The 21,623-nt window shown below is 41.7% G+C and overlaps 1 protein-coding gene across 2 annotated transcripts in view; it reads left to right on the forward strand.

Annotated features, from left to right (window-relative positions):
- Positions 1 to 3,412: 3,412 nt before the first annotated feature.
- The window catches only part of PXN (paxillin), a 35,071-nt gene continuing 16,860 nt past the window's right edge, over positions 3,413 to 21,623 (forward strand). For both annotated transcript variants that reach the window (XM_075276259.1, XM_075276267.1), the window contains exon 1: positions 3,413 to 3,500. In XM_075276259.1, the coding sequence (XP_075132360.1) occupies positions 3,488 to 3,500 (13 nt within the window). In that variant the 5' untranslated portion in view covers positions 3,413 to 3,487. The remainder of the gene's footprint in view (positions 3,501 to 21,623) is intronic.

The raw sequence follows: 21,623 nt of genomic DNA on the forward strand, positions 1-21,623 counted from the left end.
GCGCACTGTCAGCTTCCCGGCAGTATATAGAACTGCCTATAGGCAAAATGGTGAAAGGTCCTCTTTAAGAAAGGCTATTCTCCTACATTTCGATGTCTTCTCCGTATCGCTGTTCGATTGAAATCTCGTTTTTTGTCGGTATGCAAATGAGTTCTCTTGCAGCACTGGGGGTGTCCCCAATGCTATGAGAGAACTCTCTCCAGTGCCCCCTCCATCTTCTTCAGCAACAGCCTCTTTATGCGTCTTCTTCCGGCGTGTGGTCATAGAGAAACTGAGCACGCTTGTCCTGGATAAAGATGGACTACAGGTCGTATTCATTGGCAATAGCGCTTAAACAGTTGTAGGAAAATGGGAATTTCATGGGGCTTTCTCTAGTGACATATACACTTTTGCTAACTGCTTTCAATTCTTGTAAATGACGCACTGCTCAAAAAAAATAAAGGGAGCACTCAAATAACACATCCTAGATCTGAATGAATGAAATATTCTCATTGAATACTTTGTTCTGTACAAAGTTGAATGTAATGACAACAAAATCACACACACTACTGAGCCTCATTTTGACATGTTTTAAGGGCATTACATAAAAGTTGGATCAGCCTGTAGTGTGTTTTTCCACTTTAATTTTGGAGGTGACACCAAATCCAGGCCTCCATTGGTTAATAAGTTTGATTTCCATTGATGATTTTTGTGTGATTTTGTTGTCATCACATTCAACTTTGTACAGAACAAAATATTCAATGAGAATATTTCATTCATTCAGATCTAGGATGTGTTATTTGAGTGTTAGCTTTATTTTTTTGAGCAGTGCATTTTACAAAGTACTTTTATGTGAAATATAATTATTGTTTGATTCATAGCATGCAATGCAGTTATGCTATGTGATGTAAACTGTGAAAAAATCACAGTACTTATATGAGCGCTATGGCCCCTTTACACAGTGGATAAGCCGATGTCCAGGGGACCCCAATGATCTCTTCTTGATGACCTATCTAAAACTATCTAGAACTAGACAACCCCTTGGTGGAGACTTCACATGGTTCAGAATTTCTGCAGGTCTACATTGTTTTTTCCCCCCCACTTGCCTCTACTTCATTTCTCATGAGCTACTCACAGTCTGCACGGATATAAAAAGAAGTGAGACACATAGTTCACTGATAGCTCTACACATCTGCTAACCACATGCTTGTATTCGTAGAAGCCATCCGGTCTGAGCAATCCTTTACTTACCTCTAAAATATGAAGAAAATATTTCTGCCTTCTTAAAGGTTTACGAGAATTTAACTTTGAAAGATTTCTTTGTATCAGGTCATAGCATCATCAAGATAAAGCTAGTAAGATATTGTGATGCCAAGGAGAGACATTTGTGTGGTCTAGCTTCTCGCAAGGGGTGAGGGGGTCACGTGTCAGTACTTACTCACCACTTGGACCTATTTCAGAGGAGTCTAGAAACATGACATGTGCTCCTGACTGGCCTGAAGACACAACGAGGGGAAGGGATGTTATTACATATGTTTATTATAACTAACCATTATCATTGTGATGGGGGCATTTCACAGTAGAGCTATGTGCGGTTACAGTGCTGTTTGTGGCCGTGTGGCATAGATTACATTTTTGGGCACCCTTAAGGCATCTGTACAAACATTCTTAGTACTAGAAAGTCTCTTATTGCAGTGTGTGTATTGCAGTGCCACTCTTCCAAGGGGTGGTGTGCAAACTGACAAGTGCTTTTCTTTCCCTTATTACTATGTAGCTGCTGCCATGTGGTGTGCAATGGCACCCAAATATGTATTTTTTATTTATTTTACTCACTTATATAGTGCCAATATATTTAGCATTTCTTTACAGATATTGTCATTACTCACTGTCCCTAAAATATCTAAATCAAATCTAAAAAGTGTGGAAGGAAACTGGAGTACCTGGTGGAAGCCCATACAAACACGGGGCAAACATACGGTGCAGGTCTACCTCAGGATGTGCTAGCAATAAGCTCTCATGTCACAGACAGTCTAAACTTTTTTTTAAACTGACTGCTGGGAAGCTGTCCCCTATGCAGTTTCTCTGGGGAATAGGACGGAGACCCGGTGGGCGGACATGGGCGCATGTGTGAACACCCCCTTCCTTATTGGTTTGTGGTAAAAAGTCTGTGTCTCGCTGTGTTGTCCAGGCTCCTGTACACTGACCATACACAGGCGCAGACCCACTACTGATCGACATGGGGGTTTTGACTTGCCCTGTTTCTGACCTGGTTCATCCCTCCTTAGTCAACCTGGTAGCTCCGAGTTTCCCCAGAGTCACCATATTGATACCGAACTTAGTGTGGACACCCATTTGACATAAGGTTGACCAGAACTCCTGGACTCAAGTAATCCGGCAGACTCAGCCTCCCAAGTAGCTGGGATTACAGACGCACGCCACTGCACCCAGCACTAAACTTTAAACTACAGTATAACATGCCTTGCTCATGCAATATTTTTGGCCACCTTTCTCAAATATACAAAGCTATTAGAAATACTGTAGAATCATACATTGTATGCATAGGATAACTTCCATTTAAAGAGAACCTAGAAGTGGTCACATGTTGCGTATCAGTTCCCTATTAATACATCCCCGCACCCTAACTTTTTACCACTGAGACACAGCCATAATAGTTACCGGACAGCACCGCGACCACTAGGCTGTACCATAACACTAGGCTGTAAGGTGTGCCCTTCTGACAGTGGGGGGATATCAGTGCAGGAACAATATCTGCAGCACAGGGATGCATACTGGGAAAGCTGGCAGTGCACGGAGTTCGTTTTTAACATTACATTGGATGGTGACGGGTGCTTTGTATGAATTATTCTGACTGCTTTTTGGTCCATTGCTCTGATCCTACGACGGACTTGAAAGACAGCACTGTAATAGTGACTCCGATGGTGTCTATTGGGCCATGGTGTATATTATTCATATGCTGCCCTTTTACCTGTCATTTATTACATAATCTGAGACGGCGGCTCCTAAAGGAACCGTCAACATACATGTGAACAGCGCCTAAAAGAAATGTTTGTGACATAAAACATGAAAGATGAATTATGTTAATTCAATACAAAAGTCATATTATGTTGTCTTCTATGTTGTCTAAATGTAAACATCTCTATAACCTATTACAAAAACGTGTGTGAAGAGTTGTCTAAAGGCTCAGCTTATGGCGCCATCATTCGTTAGACCGTCACGCTTTACTACCGTATTCATACGAGGTACAGATAAGAGACCCGTATGTGCGTGTCTGGGTATGGTCAGACTTGTAGTACTACAGATGAAGGGCTGAAGGAAAACACTACACGCACCAAGAGTCCCGCCCACCGCCGCGGGGCCGCGCACTGCTCGGTGGGGTGTGGCTCGTCGGGTTGTCGGTAACGCGCACGCAGGGGGCGGAGGCGCGTTCTTGCGTTGAAGTCAGAAAGTTGTGTCCGACTCCCGGGGACCGCTCAGGCTGAGCGGCAACATGGACGACCTAGGTGAGTGGTGGTCGAGGGACACGGGGACTTGTATGTACTGGCTGGCTGTGTTTGTGAGGGTCGCCATGTCGTGTGTGGCCAGCTTTCTCTCACTGGACCCATACGGGACATGGCATGGTGCTGCCATCCTGAGCTGGCCATAAGTGACTATTAGAGCTCGGAGCCTGTGTGAGTTTTCCAGTGTCACATGGAGGGGTATGTGTACTTCTGTCTGCTGTGTGCAGGCTGTAGAGCAGCTGGTCCCTGTACTGTGTGAGCTACATGCCCGGCTGTCTGGCACCGCTTCTCCATATAGGTTCTCATACTACTGGAGGTGCCCCTGTGCTAGGACTGCTCCTGCTGTGCTGTGAGTGCCATATACAAGTGCATTGGGTTGGTGAACGTGTTGCACATCTCATAGACAGTATCACAGGTCATTGCAACTTTTCAGACTGGAAGAGATAACAATCTTTAGATATCTGCTGAAACTGAGGATGTCTTGTGGCATTGCCATTGAGTTCTATGGGGTGGGAAGGAAAGATGTGATCCAAATCTTACAGTAGTCCCTGAGTAACATATTCTGTCATGTGCGGGCAGTGCTGTGCAGTGTAGATCTTGTGGCACAGCTGATATATATAGGATCTGTCCGAAGATCAAAGTAAAAAAGGACAGAACGGGCCATGTGGTTGTTTCTTTGTAACTGAGACATTCAGTGGAAATCGTAAAGACCACAGTGGACAGTAAAAGAAAGTTACGGTAGGATTGCGTTATGTCAAGTATCTATGTAACCCTCACCTTAGTCAAAAATATTGGTATTTTGTATTTTTATTGAGTATTTTATGCAGTCAACTGGTTTGATTGTGCGCCAAAGAAGCACTGCTTAGCGCACAATAGATGATTATATATAGTGGATAACTGGCCGGCTATTGAGCTGGGAGCTGCGGATGACTAAGTCACATTCTTGGTGTATGTTCCTGCTTTAAAGGTCTCGGCACATCCTGTATGTGACCGATTGAGTTACTCTTGGCATCACAAGTCTGCTATATAAGTGCTTAGATGACACTTAGCCTTTTGTAGGATGACAATGTATATAGCGTCTCAAAATCATGCTTCATCCCTTTCCGTTGGAATCTATTTATAATGTGTGTTTCTAGGAATATACTCTCTGTCGTCATCTGTTTGCTGCTGACCCAGTCTAATTCCAAGTACCCAATGACTCTGGCACCTATTTTGAATCCCTGCTATTGATACTGTTAAAGTTATACTGTACATTCTCTGGCTAATAAAGATGATTCCTAATATGTTACCTATTATGGTGTATGGTTGTCAGGGGGCTAAAGCTACTTAAGCTTGGGGCAATTATCTATCAGCCAGATTGTAGAGACTGTAACAAGTTGTCCATTGATCTAAGGAGGGAATGGTAATGCTGCTTGTCTATGAACATCTCATGAATAACAAAACAGTATAGAGTTATGAGAAATGATATTCCAGAATTATTTTATTGGGGAATAAAAGTATTTTCTTAAATGGGCATGTATAAGGTTGGCTCTGTGTAATATTGCTTTTCTCTGCAAGGTTTTAAAGGGGTTTTCCAGCTTTTGAATTGATGACCAGTGTGGGTCAGCACTAGACTTCCCCGACCGATCATCTCTTTGAAGACTTGTGCCATGAAAAGTGATACGTGATCAGTGTGGGTCCAATCATGGAGACCCCCATGATCTAGCAGAAGTAAAATACTCAGCTATCTCCGGCACTCCCATTGAAGTGAATCGGAGTTTGGGTTCATTTGTTTGTCTGTCCATCTAGCAACACACAGATATTCAGCCTGGAAGTGGTTAGGCTGAATGCACTGAGTGGGTGAAAACCCGTCATTTTTGGGATTAATGGTGGTCTCAACAGTCAGACCCCATGATCAGGTATTTATCCTCTATGCTGTATAGAAAATAAATCATTTTCATGGCATAACCCTTTTAACTTCTTAGGATCAACTGAAGTCATCAGGGAATGTACTTTAAGGAAGGGGTTAATCTTTGTGAAACATCCATGGTAAAAGGACTATTAATGAAATGTGTGTCCCTGTGACTATCTGGTCACCCATTATAACAGAGGTAGCCCCTTGGTATCGGATTATTTCCTATTAATTCAGGGGTGTCTTTGTAGTACTTTGATGTTCGTAGTCTTCCAGAGTGATGGCTATGCTTCTTGGAGGCTCTCTGTACTCTTATAGTGTAGACGCTGACCAGAGGCCTTGTCCAGAACTTATCAGTTTGCCCAAAATGGTCATGTGTGTAAATTCCCATGTACATAGTTGCTGTGATGTGTAGTCTGGATAGTGGTAAAGGTTCATGGTTTTGATCAGTGCCCTGGGCACGGAGAATGTCAGCTGTAACAGGAGAAGGAGCTCCATGTTATTTCAGGGAAGGCTTGTATATTTCTTGGCTGGCCGCTCAGTGTTTGTTTTAAGTAAAGCGTAATGTAGGCTTTTAATCTTGGCAGGATATGCCGCTGCTCCTAACCATGTCTGGTAGTTTGAGGTGCCCAGCCTAATACCGTGTGTAGAGTGCTCTTTCGTACCTTTATGTCTTGTGTCATCAGAGTTTGGATAGTATTTTCTCTTTGGTCGGTGCACATTCAACTTTCCATTAGCCTTCGGTGAAAGTATAGATGTTGTGTACATCCGTTTCAGTCTTGTCCTTTACAGAGGTTGTCATAAGTGTTTAGAAGTAATGTCATGGTAGAAACTTGGTGTTTAAAGGAACCTCTAACCTCACAGCCAATACTCGGTCTCGAGAAACCCGCCTTTTAAAGACCCTACCAAACATTTATACAGTGCTGCGGAACATGTTAGCGCTATATAAATAAAATGTATTATTATTATTTGCTCATATATCAGCTTCCTGAACTTGGGAAGGGGTATGGTTAGCTGGAATTACGTATGTAGTTTTTGGTGCAATTATTTTAACTAAATCCAGAAGTGGAAAACCACGGATCTCAATGTGTCATTCGCGCTGTTTTATTTATTTCCCTCAGACTGTGCATGTAGCCTAAGTACGGTATTTCCTTTGTGACTTTATCATTAAGCCAGACAACTACAGTAGATTCCGCCCTCATCTATCAGGGGTCTTTTGGAAAGTTGTGTTGTGAATGGTTGCCATAGGAAACTACTCATTATCCCCCATTTTGATATGGCCCTATGCATTGTGCGAGTGGAATATATTGAATAGTGTGAAACAGATGTCTAGTGGAGGTAGAGATCAGGCCCTGCTTATTGACTTTACAGGGCAGAATGTATGCTATTTACACTCTCCATTGTAACTGCTAGGTAAATAGCTTCCTCAGCACATATACCACCGACCGCTCCTTCAGTAACTGATGTTTTACATGTATCTCCTGTGGTCTAAATAGAGTTTGTTGCTTAGATGTGGCAGATCTATATGATGTATATATCTTCAAGTTTTAAAAGGGGTTATAGATATACATTATAGTCTGATCTTACGTATCAGTCCATATTATGACTCAAATTGAAAACGGATCCAGCATAGCAGTTTATGAACCATACTTGTGTGAAAAGATTCAAACATCTTTTTCAAACCTTTAGCCTCGTGTTAATGTATTGCACAGTTTGATGTTATATTTTTGCTGCTGGGCTATGTACAGTATACTTTTAGGCTAAAGCCCCATGTTGCGGAAACGCAGGTTTTTTTCGTTGTTGCAGATTTTGTTGTGTTTTTTTTTGATCCAAAGCCAGGAGTGGATTGAGCAGAAGGTAGAAGTCTAATAATATATTTCCCATTCCTTTTGTAGCTATTGTTGGCTTTGGCTTAAAAAAACCACAACAAAATCTGCAACAAAAAAAAAAGCTGCGTTTGGGCAACGTGGGGCCTCAGTCTCAAAGGGTTTCTTGAAGTCTGTTTTCTCATTTCATCTCCCATTGGGAGTTGAGGTGCAGAAGTGTCTTGCGAGAATTTTGCTGAGGCACTTGTTTTATACCCCATTGACTACTCAACTGAGTGTGCAAAACAAAGGGGTCCGATTTTTATTTATATATTTTTTTAACAGTGCACTTGGCTGTTCTCCATTTATTTCAATGGGAGATTCCGTTCCATTTGGTTACAATATAATGGTGCAAGGTAGGACCTGCTCCATAATTATCAGAATGGAATAGAGCATTGGAAGAGCATCGTGTTGTACACTCGGGTGTGTGCATGAGGCCTTAAACGGGCTTTATCATTGGGAAAAGTCATTTTTAGCTAAGCACTCCGGAAGTGTCTGTGTGCACCTTCTCTGCTATTCTCTATGTGTGTGTGAGCAGGGAGATGAGTCCTCATCAGCAGCAGTCTCTCTCCTCACACAGAGAATAGCAGAGAGGAGTGCACATAGACACTTCCGCAGTGCACCAAGAGGCTAATTAACATATGAATAATAAAAAAAAGGACTTATTCAAAAACTTCTGAGGTGATTTACATGCAAGTATGTGCTTAGCTAAAAATGACTTTTCTCAATGATAGAGCCCCTTTAAAGAGGACCTTTCATCAGACCGGGCATATGCAGTTTTATATACTGCTGGAAAGCTGACAGTGCGCTGAATTCAGCGCACTGTCGGCTTTCCCGATCTGTGCCCGGTGTAAAGAGCTATCGGTCCCGGTACCGTAGGGCTTTACAGTCAAAAGGGCGTTTCTGACACTTAGCCAGGAACGTCCTTCTGCCTCGCGGCACCTATCGCACTGTACTGTGGAGCGGGGAGTAACTCCCCCCTCCCTCTCCTGATAATACTCGTCTATGGACGAGCTGTGTGAGCAGATGGAGGGGGCGTTCCTCCCCGCTCCACAGTCAGTGTCAATTATGAATGTGTCTAATCTGGCGCAAGAGGTTTGATTCACATCTGTGTTCGGGGGGTCCACTTAGGGACCCTCCAAATGGAAACCTAATCTGCATAAAAAAGCGATTGCTTTAGGAAACTCGTGGACCCCATAGACTATAATGGTTTCCGCTTGGTGTCGTGAAAATTTCACATTTTTAATCTACACATTTTTCATGTGGATAGGAGAATGGAATCCCTGAAGTCTTCCACAGACTTTCTGTTACAATTATATCTATGGGAAAACTACTGGTGTGTCCCTAGATATAATTGACATGCTACGATTTCCAAAACCGTGGCATGTCTCTGCCCGGTTTTTACCGCAAAACTGGCATGGAATTTGCAAGAATCCCATCGACTTTGCAGTTACTGTAAAATGCCACAATTTTTCCCATGGTGTTTCCACAACAGGCATATTGCGGCGTTTCTAACCCATGGGCCCCGGCCTTAGACAGTTTTTGGTGCAAGTTACTGCAGAATCCTGTTGTATTTTGCTTAATCTCCCCCATAGTGTCTAACAGGGTATGCCAGGGTTTGCAGAAATTAAACCATAATTCTGGAAACAGCTGGTACAGGTAATGTGACTAACCTCCTGTGTTCTTCCCATGTTAATGTAGTCATAGCATTCCATTAACAATCATTGGACAATATCAGAACGCTGGATGGATCTGGAAAAATACTCCTTTCTGTAAGCAGCTTGGGGGGTCTATTAGGCACTGAGATATGGGGCACCATAGACCACATTTAAAGGGAGTCTACCCCAAGCATATTCTACTGCCATTAATGCAATACAGAGCACATTACACTGATTATATAATACACCTTTATGTAGATCACTTTCATAGGTTTGGAAAAACAAAATCTGGATATTAGGCAGTTATTGCGACATGGGTAGTATGATTGAGGTCACAGCAGTAGGAGGATAAACTGCCAGCTCAAAGGACTGCTGCAGGTGGGGTGTAGTAAGGGTCTGAGTGGCAAGAGCAGTGCTCCAGGGAGGTAAACGCCCCATTTGGGGGTTTACATACAATACACAAAATATACAGGTAGATATAATATAGCAACAAAGTGAACCAGCCACACAAAATATATGAGTAAAAATTAACTTTTATTAAGTGCTCCTAAAAAGGTGTAGCAACATATATACATACAAAATATATAAACAAACATAAAACAAAATCATATAGGGGTAGACAATGCTACAAATACCAACTTGTCAGCCATGGAATGTACACTGGATGGCAACACTAATATCATGGTACAAAGGGCTCAACCATAGCTAAAACTGAAAGTGTCCAATAATAAAGTGTTGTAAATGAAAACAACAAATAATCAGTGTAATAACCCACAGATAGCTATGAGACTGCCCACATAAGATGATCCAAGATTAGCCTCCATACATACCAACAGTAAAGGGACCCGACGCGCGTTTCACCTGTGCTTGACAGGTTTCGTCAGGGGACTTGACGAAACCTGTCAAGCACAGGTGAAACGCGCGTCGGGTCCCTTTACTGTTGGTATGTATGGAGGCTAATCTTGGATCATCTTATGTGGGCAGTCTCATAGCTATCTGTGGGTTATTACACTGATTATTTGTTGTTTTCATTTACAACACTTTATTATTGGACACTTTCAGTTTTAGCTATGGTTGAGCCCTTTGTACCATGATATTAGTGTTGCCATCCAGTGTACATTCCATGGCTGACAAGTTGGTATTTGTAGCATTGTCTACCCCTATATGATTTTGTTTTATGTTTGTTTATATATTTTGTATGTATATATGTTGCTACACCTTTTTAGGAGCACTTAATAAAAGTTAATTTTTATTCATATATTTTGTGTGGCTGGTTCACTTTGTTGCTATGGTCATTTACCCACACATAATTTGTTATATTTGCCTCTATTGTTTACTAAGGTAGATATAATACTAACAGTGACCGACTGGCACGGTGGTGTAGAGGGTCCTGCCCGTGAGGGCTTACAATCTATGGGGTTTTCAGTGGCAGGTTGATTGGACTTGGCCTGCATGATAACCAAGCTAGGCCAGCACCATGTACACTGTTATTTCTGGATTTAGGCAGTGTTCCAGTGCTTGGTGAATTTTTTTTATATCCTGATCTTTTACTCTATGCTCAGGAATGTATCTCTCTACAAGGAGCTTGTAAATAATGCCATTTACATAGCTCTGGCTGCCCTTTTGGCCAACACCCACCTATTGAGTATGATTGTAACCCACGAGATCAGATGACAAATTGTTCCCAGTAAAATGATTTTCCTTTTTTTGATCTGCTGTAGCATGCGTCATGCACATTTGTTATAGTTTTTGGGTATAATCTACAAATGCAACCTTTCCACAGCTTGTGATGGTGCACTTTGTGGAGCTGTAGGGTTTTCTACCCAAAAAGCAATACATTATAGACATATTGAGGTGCAGTAAGACAGTCTCTGAGAGCCTCAAGTGCATACAGTTCAGAGGTCGTATGGAGCTGTAATATGGCCATTTGCACGAGGCCTTGCTGTTTCCTCACCCGATTTGCAGTATGTGAACCCAGCCCTTAGAGTATTTCAGGGGTTTCCAGGCTGTAAGCTTGCATTTGTGAAATAAGGTGTGTGCTGGAGCTGCGTTGCATAGCTCAGAGGTGGAATGGTAGGGGGAAGGGATTTTGGCTGCTGATAGATGGGTGTGGGAGGAAGGGCCTGCTTCCTTACATTGCTTAATTTTGCTTCCTTTTATTTTCAAATGTTTGCCCAGATGTTGAACTTACAGGAGCTTCCTTGTCACGATCACTGCATTTTATCATGGTACATCCTAAAGATTTGGAACCTTTCCTTTATCTAAGGCCAGGGCTTACAGTATGGCTCTTTATAGCGCTACAAATTCATTCTATCAAGCCACACCTGTAGTTCAGTCAGTAGTTAAAATCAATTGGTAGCGCTGCAGAAAGTTGCAGCATAACTCTTGACTAATAGAGAAACAAGCTTTTATACACACACACACATATATATATATATATATATATATATATATATATATATATATAGTATTACAAACACCCCTCCCCCATCATTTTAAGTTTTACCTACACACTGAAAATGTAGTGATTTCCATTGGTGACAGGGCAGATATCTAGGCGGTAGTCCAGCATTTCAGTGATGCATCATCTCAGGTCATTAGGATCCTGTGATTGGGGGGCAGATAGATGTAGCAGGGTGTAAGCTAGAGCACCCACCATTGGTGAATTGTTGTTTCCAGCGCAGCTGATCCAATGCCCTTGTAGTTTCATTGAGGCATTGGTGAACATCCAAAGGGAAATATGGAGGTGCTCCGTCCTGAAGATAGCCTAGTTTTATGTAATTCTACTTTGTCGTGAATAGACAAGACTTGGCTAGTGTATCTTTTCATGTTAATAAATGTGGTGTTGTCTCTCGTATACAGAGACCACATGTTCTGTGCATTCGCTGCCTGGTGCCGGATGTTGTGTCATTCATTTTCTGTGTAATTGCATGTGGATGAGTAACTTCAGTTAGAGAGCAGGCTTTGACCCTAGAACACACAGTTCACTGCTGGTATATACTGGCATATGGACTCCTGCACATGGCCATGCTTTTTAAGGATCCATGTTGGGGCTATAGTACTGAGGTGTATAATATGGAGCAGGTCCTATTCCTCTGTTTTTGTGGGTTGGTCTAGTCTGTTCTATAGATGGGCCTGTGTGTGTGTTTGGTGGGGGTAGAGGGGTCTTGGTTGCACCTGGCAGCTTGACATTTGCAATCTCAATGAGCAGCCAGAGGTCACTGTATAGTCCTAGACTATTGCAAACCAGGAAATGACATTGTTGCCTTCAGAGTGAAATGAATTGATCCACCAGTTTACTGGTGCAAATACCACAGTATCCCAATGGATTCATTGATTGTTCGCTGGAATCATTTTGCTGAAGGTTTCGTAATACAGGGCAGATTGGGAATTGATCTGTAAGAACTGGAATTTGGCAGATACATCTGGATTATTCTCTATTGGTAAAGTGAATAGTTAGAGCACTACCTTAAGAAAGCAGACCTAACGTGAGCACGTGAAATATGTATTATCCAGAATGACATACTATATATGTATATTGCATGTGAGACTGGTTTATTGCAGGACATGCATTCACAAGTAGCCTCTTAGCAGCTGATGGGTTAACAGTAGCAGCTTGTATACTTCGTATGCACCTTTTGGTATATAGAGTGATTTGTCATTTTATCCTAGCTTGTCGTGTCTATTATATGCAGAGTATAGACTTGCCATTCCTGTGCAGTTACTCACTCAGTGGATGAGGTTACACAGGATTGGATTACAGATGAGACTGGTGTGTAATGAGTCCGCCGGTTATGGAGACACTGGGGGCTCTGTCTCATCCTCAGGACTGTGTAGCTCTGCTTTATACAGCTGTATGTCCTGCTAGTTTCTTTAAACAATAGCAGATGCAGGAAGATCTATAGGATTGAGAAGACTGTAATGTTCTTCATTGTCTGCTGTTTTGCAAACTACAAATCTGTATTTTGCTAATTTTAAGCCTGTATTCACATTATAGGTGTTTTATACAAAAATAAGCCTAGTTTATACAGGATTTAGGTCATAATTTGACTGCTTAGCTGCTAACATATTGTTCCCCATGATACATTGATGAACGTTGATGAAGCCCCCCCCCCCCGTTCACGTTGAGTTATAATTGACATTATTGTATAATGGTACTTTTAGTTTTATTTTTTGCAGCTGCTTACTTCTTCTGTGTATTAGGTCTAAGACAAGAGTTCTTCTTGAGAAGCCTTGCATGTTGACGTTCATGTATTTGTTGGTCATGAGTTCTGTCATTGTTTTCTGAGCAGTGCTGGTGTTGCGGAGGTGCAGCGAGTGCCAGCATGCAGGGAATGTCAGAATTCCTTGAGACTGTACTTGGCAAGCTTTACATTTTCCTCCTGTGATAGGAACAGACCCTAGGGGCAGAAGTGTAAGAATCACTCTGGAATGTGGTATTACTCTATCCACCGCCTTTGTTTTTCAATAGAAATTTTTCTGCAGATTTGTGCGCATACTATTTGCCTAGAAAATGTATTTGTATAAGATCTTACAGTATAATGTAGTGATTCAGCTAGTAGAGCGGACTGTGTATTTCAGCCATTGAAAGTGTTTTATGGCATAGCAATATTTAAAACGTAGAAGTATCTGTAATATGTTCCTTGGAGAATCCCTGACGTGTCAATTTACATGACAGCTAATGGGGATCCAGACAAACTCATGGCTTGAGTCAAATGATTGTTTTTTTAGATGACAGGCGGGTGCGACATACTTTGTTATATGTATGGTACCTGGGTTCACATCAGTGCTATTACTGAAAATATCAAAAGCGCCAAATCTGCTGCGTGACAGCATTGTATAGCGCTGGGCGGACCACATTCACTATAATGAGGGCCAACATATTTCCATCATAGTGCTATCATTTTACCAGACAGGATAGAGCAATAGGCTATGTTATTTGTGTCCCCATTTTTTGATTGAACCATGAAGAAAGGTTCCGAACAACCCTGACACAAGTGTGAACCTAGTCTTATTCCTATTTGATAAGGTGATGGCAGATATGATATCCCTGAATACAGATGTGAACTGGGCCTTACAAGCGTATGCAAAATACAGGAGCGCAAGATTTCAGTGCTCAGCTACGTGAAGAGCTGTGGATGAGGTAGCTCTGAAGTTGATGAAAGGGACTGACTTCAACAATGGATGGGTTTATTTGGCAATGATTCAGCTGTGCTCCAGAAGGAAAGGGAAAGCTCACCCCCCCCCCCCCCCCTATTCATAAAAACAGTTATTACGATAAACCTGGTGGGATAATCTGCATATAAAAGGTGTGCCTTGACTTGTATTTTGAACACCTATATTACAGTGGCAGTAGTGTAAAACGGATGGCATAGGTGATAGGCTTCCTTTAAGTTATCCATGCACTATGATTCTGACTTCACTTGAATGCGCTTTTGTTACAGTTCCCTGTCCAGTTGGTGGCTGGGATGTAGTTGTGAAGGGTACAGAGCTAAATTGACTCTTTGGATGCATCTAATTTTCATTGGGGGCGAGGATGGATAGCCAGTCATAAAATTATGGCAGAGACCTACCCCTTTAAAAAGCCATGAGAGAACAGCACCAGCTGGAGCTTGTCTCGGCTACCAGATTACTATCTATATTACCTTCTGATGACTGTATGTCAGAAAACAGGAATCTGTGCTCAAGTTTTCCGAAGGCATCCATACACATCTATAGATCTGCATATCATGTTGCTAAGTCTCACATTAATCTGAATTCCTGACCATGGGGTGGCAAGGAAATAATGTCATTCTCAGGGCTTTTTCTGAGGTTCTTGTGTAATGCACAAAGGAGGAACAGTCACACAGTCACTCTAGGATGTCCTGCCTAGCAGTCTTCAGTAGGTGATACCTTTTTTAATGGCTAACTCATAATGATGAGTTAGCCATTAAAAAAGGTATCACCTACTGAAGACTTGCAAAGTTTTTTTTTTTTTTTTTATTTTTTTTTTATATTTTATAACCACTGGCTAACACGGTACCAAAACAAACATCTGCCTAGCAGTGTAAGGAAATGCAGAGGGACACACATGAGCACATCTGGAGTAGCTCTATACCAGGTGTATAGGATTGTGTGTATTTATAGGGTTGTCGGTATGCAGTGGGTGAAGTACACATGGGTATATTTTGTCTGCACACTTAGTCTTGATGGTAGTGCAAATCTTCCTGTATTGTGGATGCAAATTTAGCATGCTATGTGCTGTTCTTGGAGAAATACATCCTTCTGGATTATATGGACATTAGGACACAATGACCTGAAGTGTATCTGTTTTGTGGTTATTTTCTGCATAGACTAGAAGATCACCTCTAGTTGATCTCTGTGGTTTACAGCGCTTTCTTTATTTGGATCTTTTCTACTGTACAACATCTGAAGACTGCAATTTTTTTTCACTGCAAAAAAAAAAAAAAAAATCAATAAATTTTTTTTAATTTTTATTTTATTTCTCAAACGTAATGTATACATGGCAGTAAAAACATCAGATGCAGATAATTTGAACGTTGGGAGGTTCTGCAGCTCAATTCCACACCAAATCTAGCAACAGCATACACATCTAAGGCTCGGTTCACATCTGTGTTCGGAGATTTCATTCCCCTCTTCGCATGAAAAATGCGGAGAAAAAAAGTCCTGCAAGCAGCACTATTCTTTCTGCATTTTTTGTGCGTAAACCACACAGGCCCCATTATAGTCCGTAGTCTGAAGGTAACCGCTGTTTTATGTGGATTAGGTTTCCATTCAGGGGTCCACAAGCGGGTCCTCCAAACACAGAAGTGAACCTAGCCTAATATGTCTGAGTTTAGACTACAAATCTGTATTAAAATTAAGTGTCTCATATGTTGTTAGGGATACATTTACACAATCAGGGTTTTGAAACTAGAACCAGCTATTTTCTTTCTTTTTTTGTTAAAAAATTCAACTATTTTTTTTTGAGTCAAAGCCAGAAAAGATTTAAAAGAATGACAATGAAGTGCTGTATTTATTTATTTTTATTTTTTAACTGTATGTATTCAGGCTTATTCAGATGCTGTGAATAAACTGCATCATACAATCAGATTAACTCCCAATTTCTACAGTTTCAAACGCAAACTAAAGACTCATCTTTTCAGACAGGCCTATCACAATGTCTAACGTAAACCCTTCCATACTATAATTAGAATCCCCAAAATTTAACCTTCCTCTGTCCCCGCTCCCACATTACCCCACATGATATGATGTCTTTTCAGGCTAACTTTATTTGTCCAAGCTCCATCCACATGTTACAGGACACCATTAATGACGGCTCATAAAGTTTTCTTTGTGTAATGACAGTCACCTCTATTACAAAATTGTCTGAATACTATATAAGCAATGCCACCCCTGCTATCTCTTGTGTCACCCCCTCTACCTCATAGATTGTAAGCTTTTGCGAGCAGGGCCGTCAGTCCCATTGTGTGAAATGATGTTCTTTGTTATGTATCTGCCTGTATTTGAACCCTACACATTGTACAGTGCTGCGGAATATGTTGGCGCTATATAAATAAAATGTATTATTATTATACAGTATACTGCATTAAAAAAAGCATTCATTTTAATTTCTGTTGTTTTTCACTTGTAAAAATTGCACAAAGGTGAGTTTTAACTGCACCTTCTGAATACGCCATAAAGAATATAATTGCTTGAGATGTTACATGTACAGATTCCTGAAAATCAGACATGTCTGTCTGGGGCTAATCCACTCCCTATACCAGACTTATCTGAGAATCTAAGGCATTCCACCAACGGTATTCTAGGACTACAGACCTAAAGGAAACCTGTATCACACCTGGTTCTGAGAGAAATCTTCAAATCTGTTTTCCAAGTTGTAAATATGAAAACAGTGCCTCTGCTTGATTTGCATATTTTTCCCATAATCCTACAGTGGAGCGAAAATGGCTTTGTAAGTCTCCATACGCCTGTGAAGGTGCTCACTCCTTAAGAAGTGATATCCCCAGAACCTAGTTCTGAAGCAGTCTGTACATAGCTCAGCTGATCAGTTTCTACATAGAGGAAGGCTTCTTTTCTGAAGATCCCAGCACTTCTGCTTTTGTGGATTTTGCTGCTGCTGGATTAAATGTGTAACACGTTTGTGGTTTACAATAGAGCTTGTTTCTTGCTTTAAGGTAACATGCACAGAACGGGTTGTGTGTTGTCGGGCAGTCATTAAACGACACATGGATCCATGTGCCACTGTGAGACTCCATTCACTGAAGTTAGTGAGCAGAATGACAAATAGGATCTGTCCGGAGTTTTGGCATGGGCTTACGGACTCATTCACGGAACTGTGAAAATACAGTGCTAGCTATGTGCTAGCTGTGAACAACATGTCTAACACACTGGCAATTCACATGGTAGTGTGCGTGAGGCCTATATTGAAGTTCCTGGGATGGTGAATAGGAAAAATTAGACATCGGAGAACTGCACACAAATACAATCCAGAAAATCCAGCCTGTACTTCAGTCAGTTTTCTGGCCCAGGCCCAGTTAGATAGAGGCTCCTCACATCACAGTAATCTATGATGCTAGGACTCCCTACAACTACACGGCTCTGCTATCCTATACTATAAACCGTATGGCACAGTGGAGCCAAGAGGTGTCAGGGACTTGTAGCATCATAGATCACTACAGTGCAAGGCATTGCATCTACTGACTGACTTTGGGCCTTTGGGCCAGAAAATCCTTCCAATGAATGGAATTTTCATTTATCAGGTATACTTTGTGGTATCCTGAGGATAGGCCATAGACCACATGGGATAAAAACCTGGAGAACCATGGTGTTCTTCCCTTGTGTGTCAGTGCCTTTATTATCGGAATATTATTGTTTTTGTCCTTCTGCAAATAAATTAGTTGAAGATTGACAATATCCTAATTGCTCCAAAGAGCTAATTTGCATATTAACAAAAAGTGATATGTCTGCAACAGAAGCAGCAACCCACAAGTGGAAAACGCTGTTATGTGGGTTAGGATCACCTGAATCAATCTACACGGCTGGATTAATATGCTGGGTTCTGGTGACAGACAAACAAGTTCTATTCTTTACATTATTTAATAGCAGCTGATTCTGGCACAGTTGGGAATTTTCTCTACTCTCCACCATTCCTTAGCAATCAATGCTGTTAATTTTGGTGCCTACGACTTAGTCTCTGTACTGTCAGGAGGGCAGTGTCAGGCAGGAGCAGACAAGGGATCTGATTTTGAGCTCTGAATTGTGCCTCCTGCCTGACTTTGCCCTTTTGACTTTAGAGAGTTTAAATAGCACATCAGGCACAGGCACCAAAACCACCTGTACTTGTTGCTCAGGAATGGTGAGGGCTTGAGAGAAAATTTTAACTGTGCTGGAATCAGTGCAGCGGTGCCTATTAACAGATGCTAAGAACTTGAATTGGTGGAGGTGGTGAAAGGTCCTCCTAAGCCAGTGGTTCTCAAGACATGATAGAGTTGGATGCACCCCCAGGGGTATGTGCCACGTTGAGAGGCCCCCCCCCCCATTATTAGTTTGTGGGTTTGCTACCCACTAGCTACAATTATACTCTGTCCTGGCCTCCAGTGCTGCTCCCGATGCTCCTCCGGTCTACAGAGATGAAGTCAGTCAGTCACATGGATTACGTAGTGATGTGACGCATATGCTACATGACCGCCTGACTTCATGTCTGTGCACCGACATTCAGTCGCGGCTACCCGTTTTTTGGTCCGGAAGCTGCCTCAGGTTCCAGACCAAAAAACCCATTTGAACTTTTCCTAATTGTAGTTCGTGTATGAAAAACATCCCAAAATATCGGGTTAAGCCAAACCCCAGGAAACCGTGAGTTCAGCTGAACCAGATATTGTAAATAAAAAAACAAACAAAAAAACCCCCTCCTATGTATGTGGGATTTTGTTAATTTAGGGACCACTTGGGGACACTATACTGCATGAAGGGGCCACTCAGATATTATTCGATATGAGGGCTGTGTTGACACTGCGGTGGTTCTTATTTTACATGTGAGGGCCATTATACTACATGTGGGGGCACTGGTGGTGCCATTATAATGTGTGTGTGGGGGCACTGAAGGGTCCTTTACATAATTGTTAATGAAAGCTCTAAAAAAGCCTTGTTTTATTAACATTTAAAAGTAATCGTTACTTGGGGGTACTCGGCTGAAACATTTTCTCACCAGGGGCTGCTTTGCTTGAAAAGTTTGAGAAACACTGCCCTAATCCATTTGTGACTCTGGGTTCTGGTGACACTCCCTTTAATGCTGAATCTCAGAAATGTTTACATCCGGAGATCACATTGGTTTCCAGCTGTGGTTGTGACACATTTCTTAGCTTTGACTCAGATGACAGTAAATCACTTGCCCTGGAATTTTGCATTGCCCCAGGCTATAAAACATCTGAGCGCAGATTTTCACTTTGCCTTTTATGTCTTTCCTAGGTTTCCTGGGTGTGTAACCAGTTGCGTAGCTTTTGTCTTTAGCCATGGGTCTTATGATTTGTTTGTGATACAGTGATCATTGACGGCGCGGAAGTCTGATGAAGTGACTAACTCTGAAAAATGTCTGACTAAGTGTAGAGCTGCTGTTTCCGGCCGCCTCTTCTGACCTCCTATTTACTATGTCATGTATGCTTTTTTTCAGAAGCTACTGTTGCTGAAAGCATGCTATCCCATTCTGTGTACTTTGGTTTGCTGGTTTTAAAGCGTGCAGCATTTTTTAAAATTAAATATATATGTATTTTTCTCAGTGGACTTCGCAAGCTTTCTCCCTATAACTTGCTGCAGCTTGCAAGAGACCCACAAGGCCCAGTGTGTTTGTACTTTGTGACCCACCTCTTTATTTGTTTCAATGGCTTCTTTAAAGAGGACCTTTCATCAGATTGGGCACTGGCAGTTCCATATACTGCTGGAAAGCCGACAGTACGCTGAATTCAGCGCACTATCGGCTTTCCCGATCTGTGCTCCGGGTAAAGCGCTATCAGTGCCGGTACCATAGCTCTTTACAGCCAGAAGAGCGTTTGACAGTCAGTCAAGAACGTCCTTCTCCACAGCATTGCCTATTGCGCTGTACAGTGTGAGCGGGGAGGAACGCCCCCCTCCCTCTGCTCACAGTGCTCGTCCATACATGAGTATTATCAGGAGGGGAAGGGGCGTTCCTCCCCAGTCTCAGAGCACAGCGCTATTGGGGCTGCTTGTACAGAAGGACGGTCCTGACAGACTGCCAGAAACGACCTTCTGTCTGTAAAGAGCTACGGTATCGGGACCGATAGCGCTTTACCCGGCGCACAGATCGGGTTAGGAGATAGTGCGCTGAATTCAGCGCAATGTCGGCTTTCCAGCAGTATATAGAACTGCCTGTGTCCAATCTGATGAAAGGTCCTCTTTTTAGAGCTTGTTCTTCTTTGTTGTATCTGTAGAGACAGATGTTACTGTTTTTCTTTTGCTACTATGTATCTCCTCATTGTTTCGGAATGATGCCTAAAGGTAAATTGCAGTTTTGTTAATTTGAGGCTCCATCTGTTCACCTTAACATGGCAGCTAGTTTGGTAAGGGTATACAAAGAGGTAAAGCGTCCTTACCACTTACTCAACCCTATACTGGACATCTCTTTACCTCACGGTTTATCTCCCTATAGATGTCCTTTTTGGTATTTCTATTTGACCCTAGGTACCACATCCATGATGATCCTCCTCTTCCAAGAGCCATAACCTTTATTTTTGCACTGTGATCTCTGTGTGGGGACTTGTAATTTTATAGGACGAGCTGTAGTCTTTGTTGTTTTTGCAGTACATACTTTTTACATTTTTTTTTTTTTTGTTATATTTTTATATATTGTTCAGACTATTATGGAACCAATTATGCTTTTTTTTATATTGTTATGCTACACATGGGGGGGGGGGCTTTATGAGTTTATAGCACTCCTATGTTTTTGTTTTTTGCTTTTTGATTTTTTTTTTGTCTCACTCGGAACATGTAATTGCATGTGATGCGCCTCTGTTGCAACCTGAGTGTTATAGGAGCTCTGAGACAGTAGACCAGGGAGACCTTACTAGGCTTCTATCTACCCTGAAAAAATTCCCGTCTTTTGCAGGTGGGTGTCAGCTTTATAACTCAGCTGGCATCTACTGTGCATGAAACTGACGCAGTTTCTGAACCTCCTCCATACACTCCCTGCGTACATGTGACAAGACATGTTGCTAAGGGGTTAAATTAATTTGTCATTTTATATCTGATAATCTGTCCAATTGAAAAATAATTTTCTCAACGAAGTCCATTAATGGGAACAATTTTGGTTGGCTGTATTCTGTAAGTATATGGCTCACTTGGGCTGTTGCAGTGGTTTTGACCACTCAATGGCATTCTGTGAATGAGACTCTCAGTGTAGTCCCTAGTACAAGCAATGCCTGTGTTCTGCTGACGGCAGCAGAAAACTTTTTTTTTTTTTTTTTTTTGGAATAGCTATCATTTGCCTGAAAGAGGAGGATTCCAGCAAATTTTGCTTAGGTGTTTCCTCATAATACATTCTCTAATCTAATGCTTTACTTTATTTTTTTTTCTCAGTTACTTCTTTTACACTGTGGCATTGATGGCCCTGCATTAGCATTGCTCTGAGGTTTTCCCATTAAACTTACTTTTACAGAAAAGTGTTGCATAAGTATATAGTAAATCTGTTAATTCTTACTGT

This window comes from Leptodactylus fuscus, chromosome 1 (genome assembly GCF_031893055.1).
Source record: "Leptodactylus fuscus isolate aLepFus1 chromosome 1, aLepFus1.hap2, whole genome shotgun sequence".
Taxonomy (NCBI): domain Eukaryota; kingdom Metazoa; phylum Chordata; class Amphibia; order Anura; family Leptodactylidae; genus Leptodactylus; species Leptodactylus fuscus.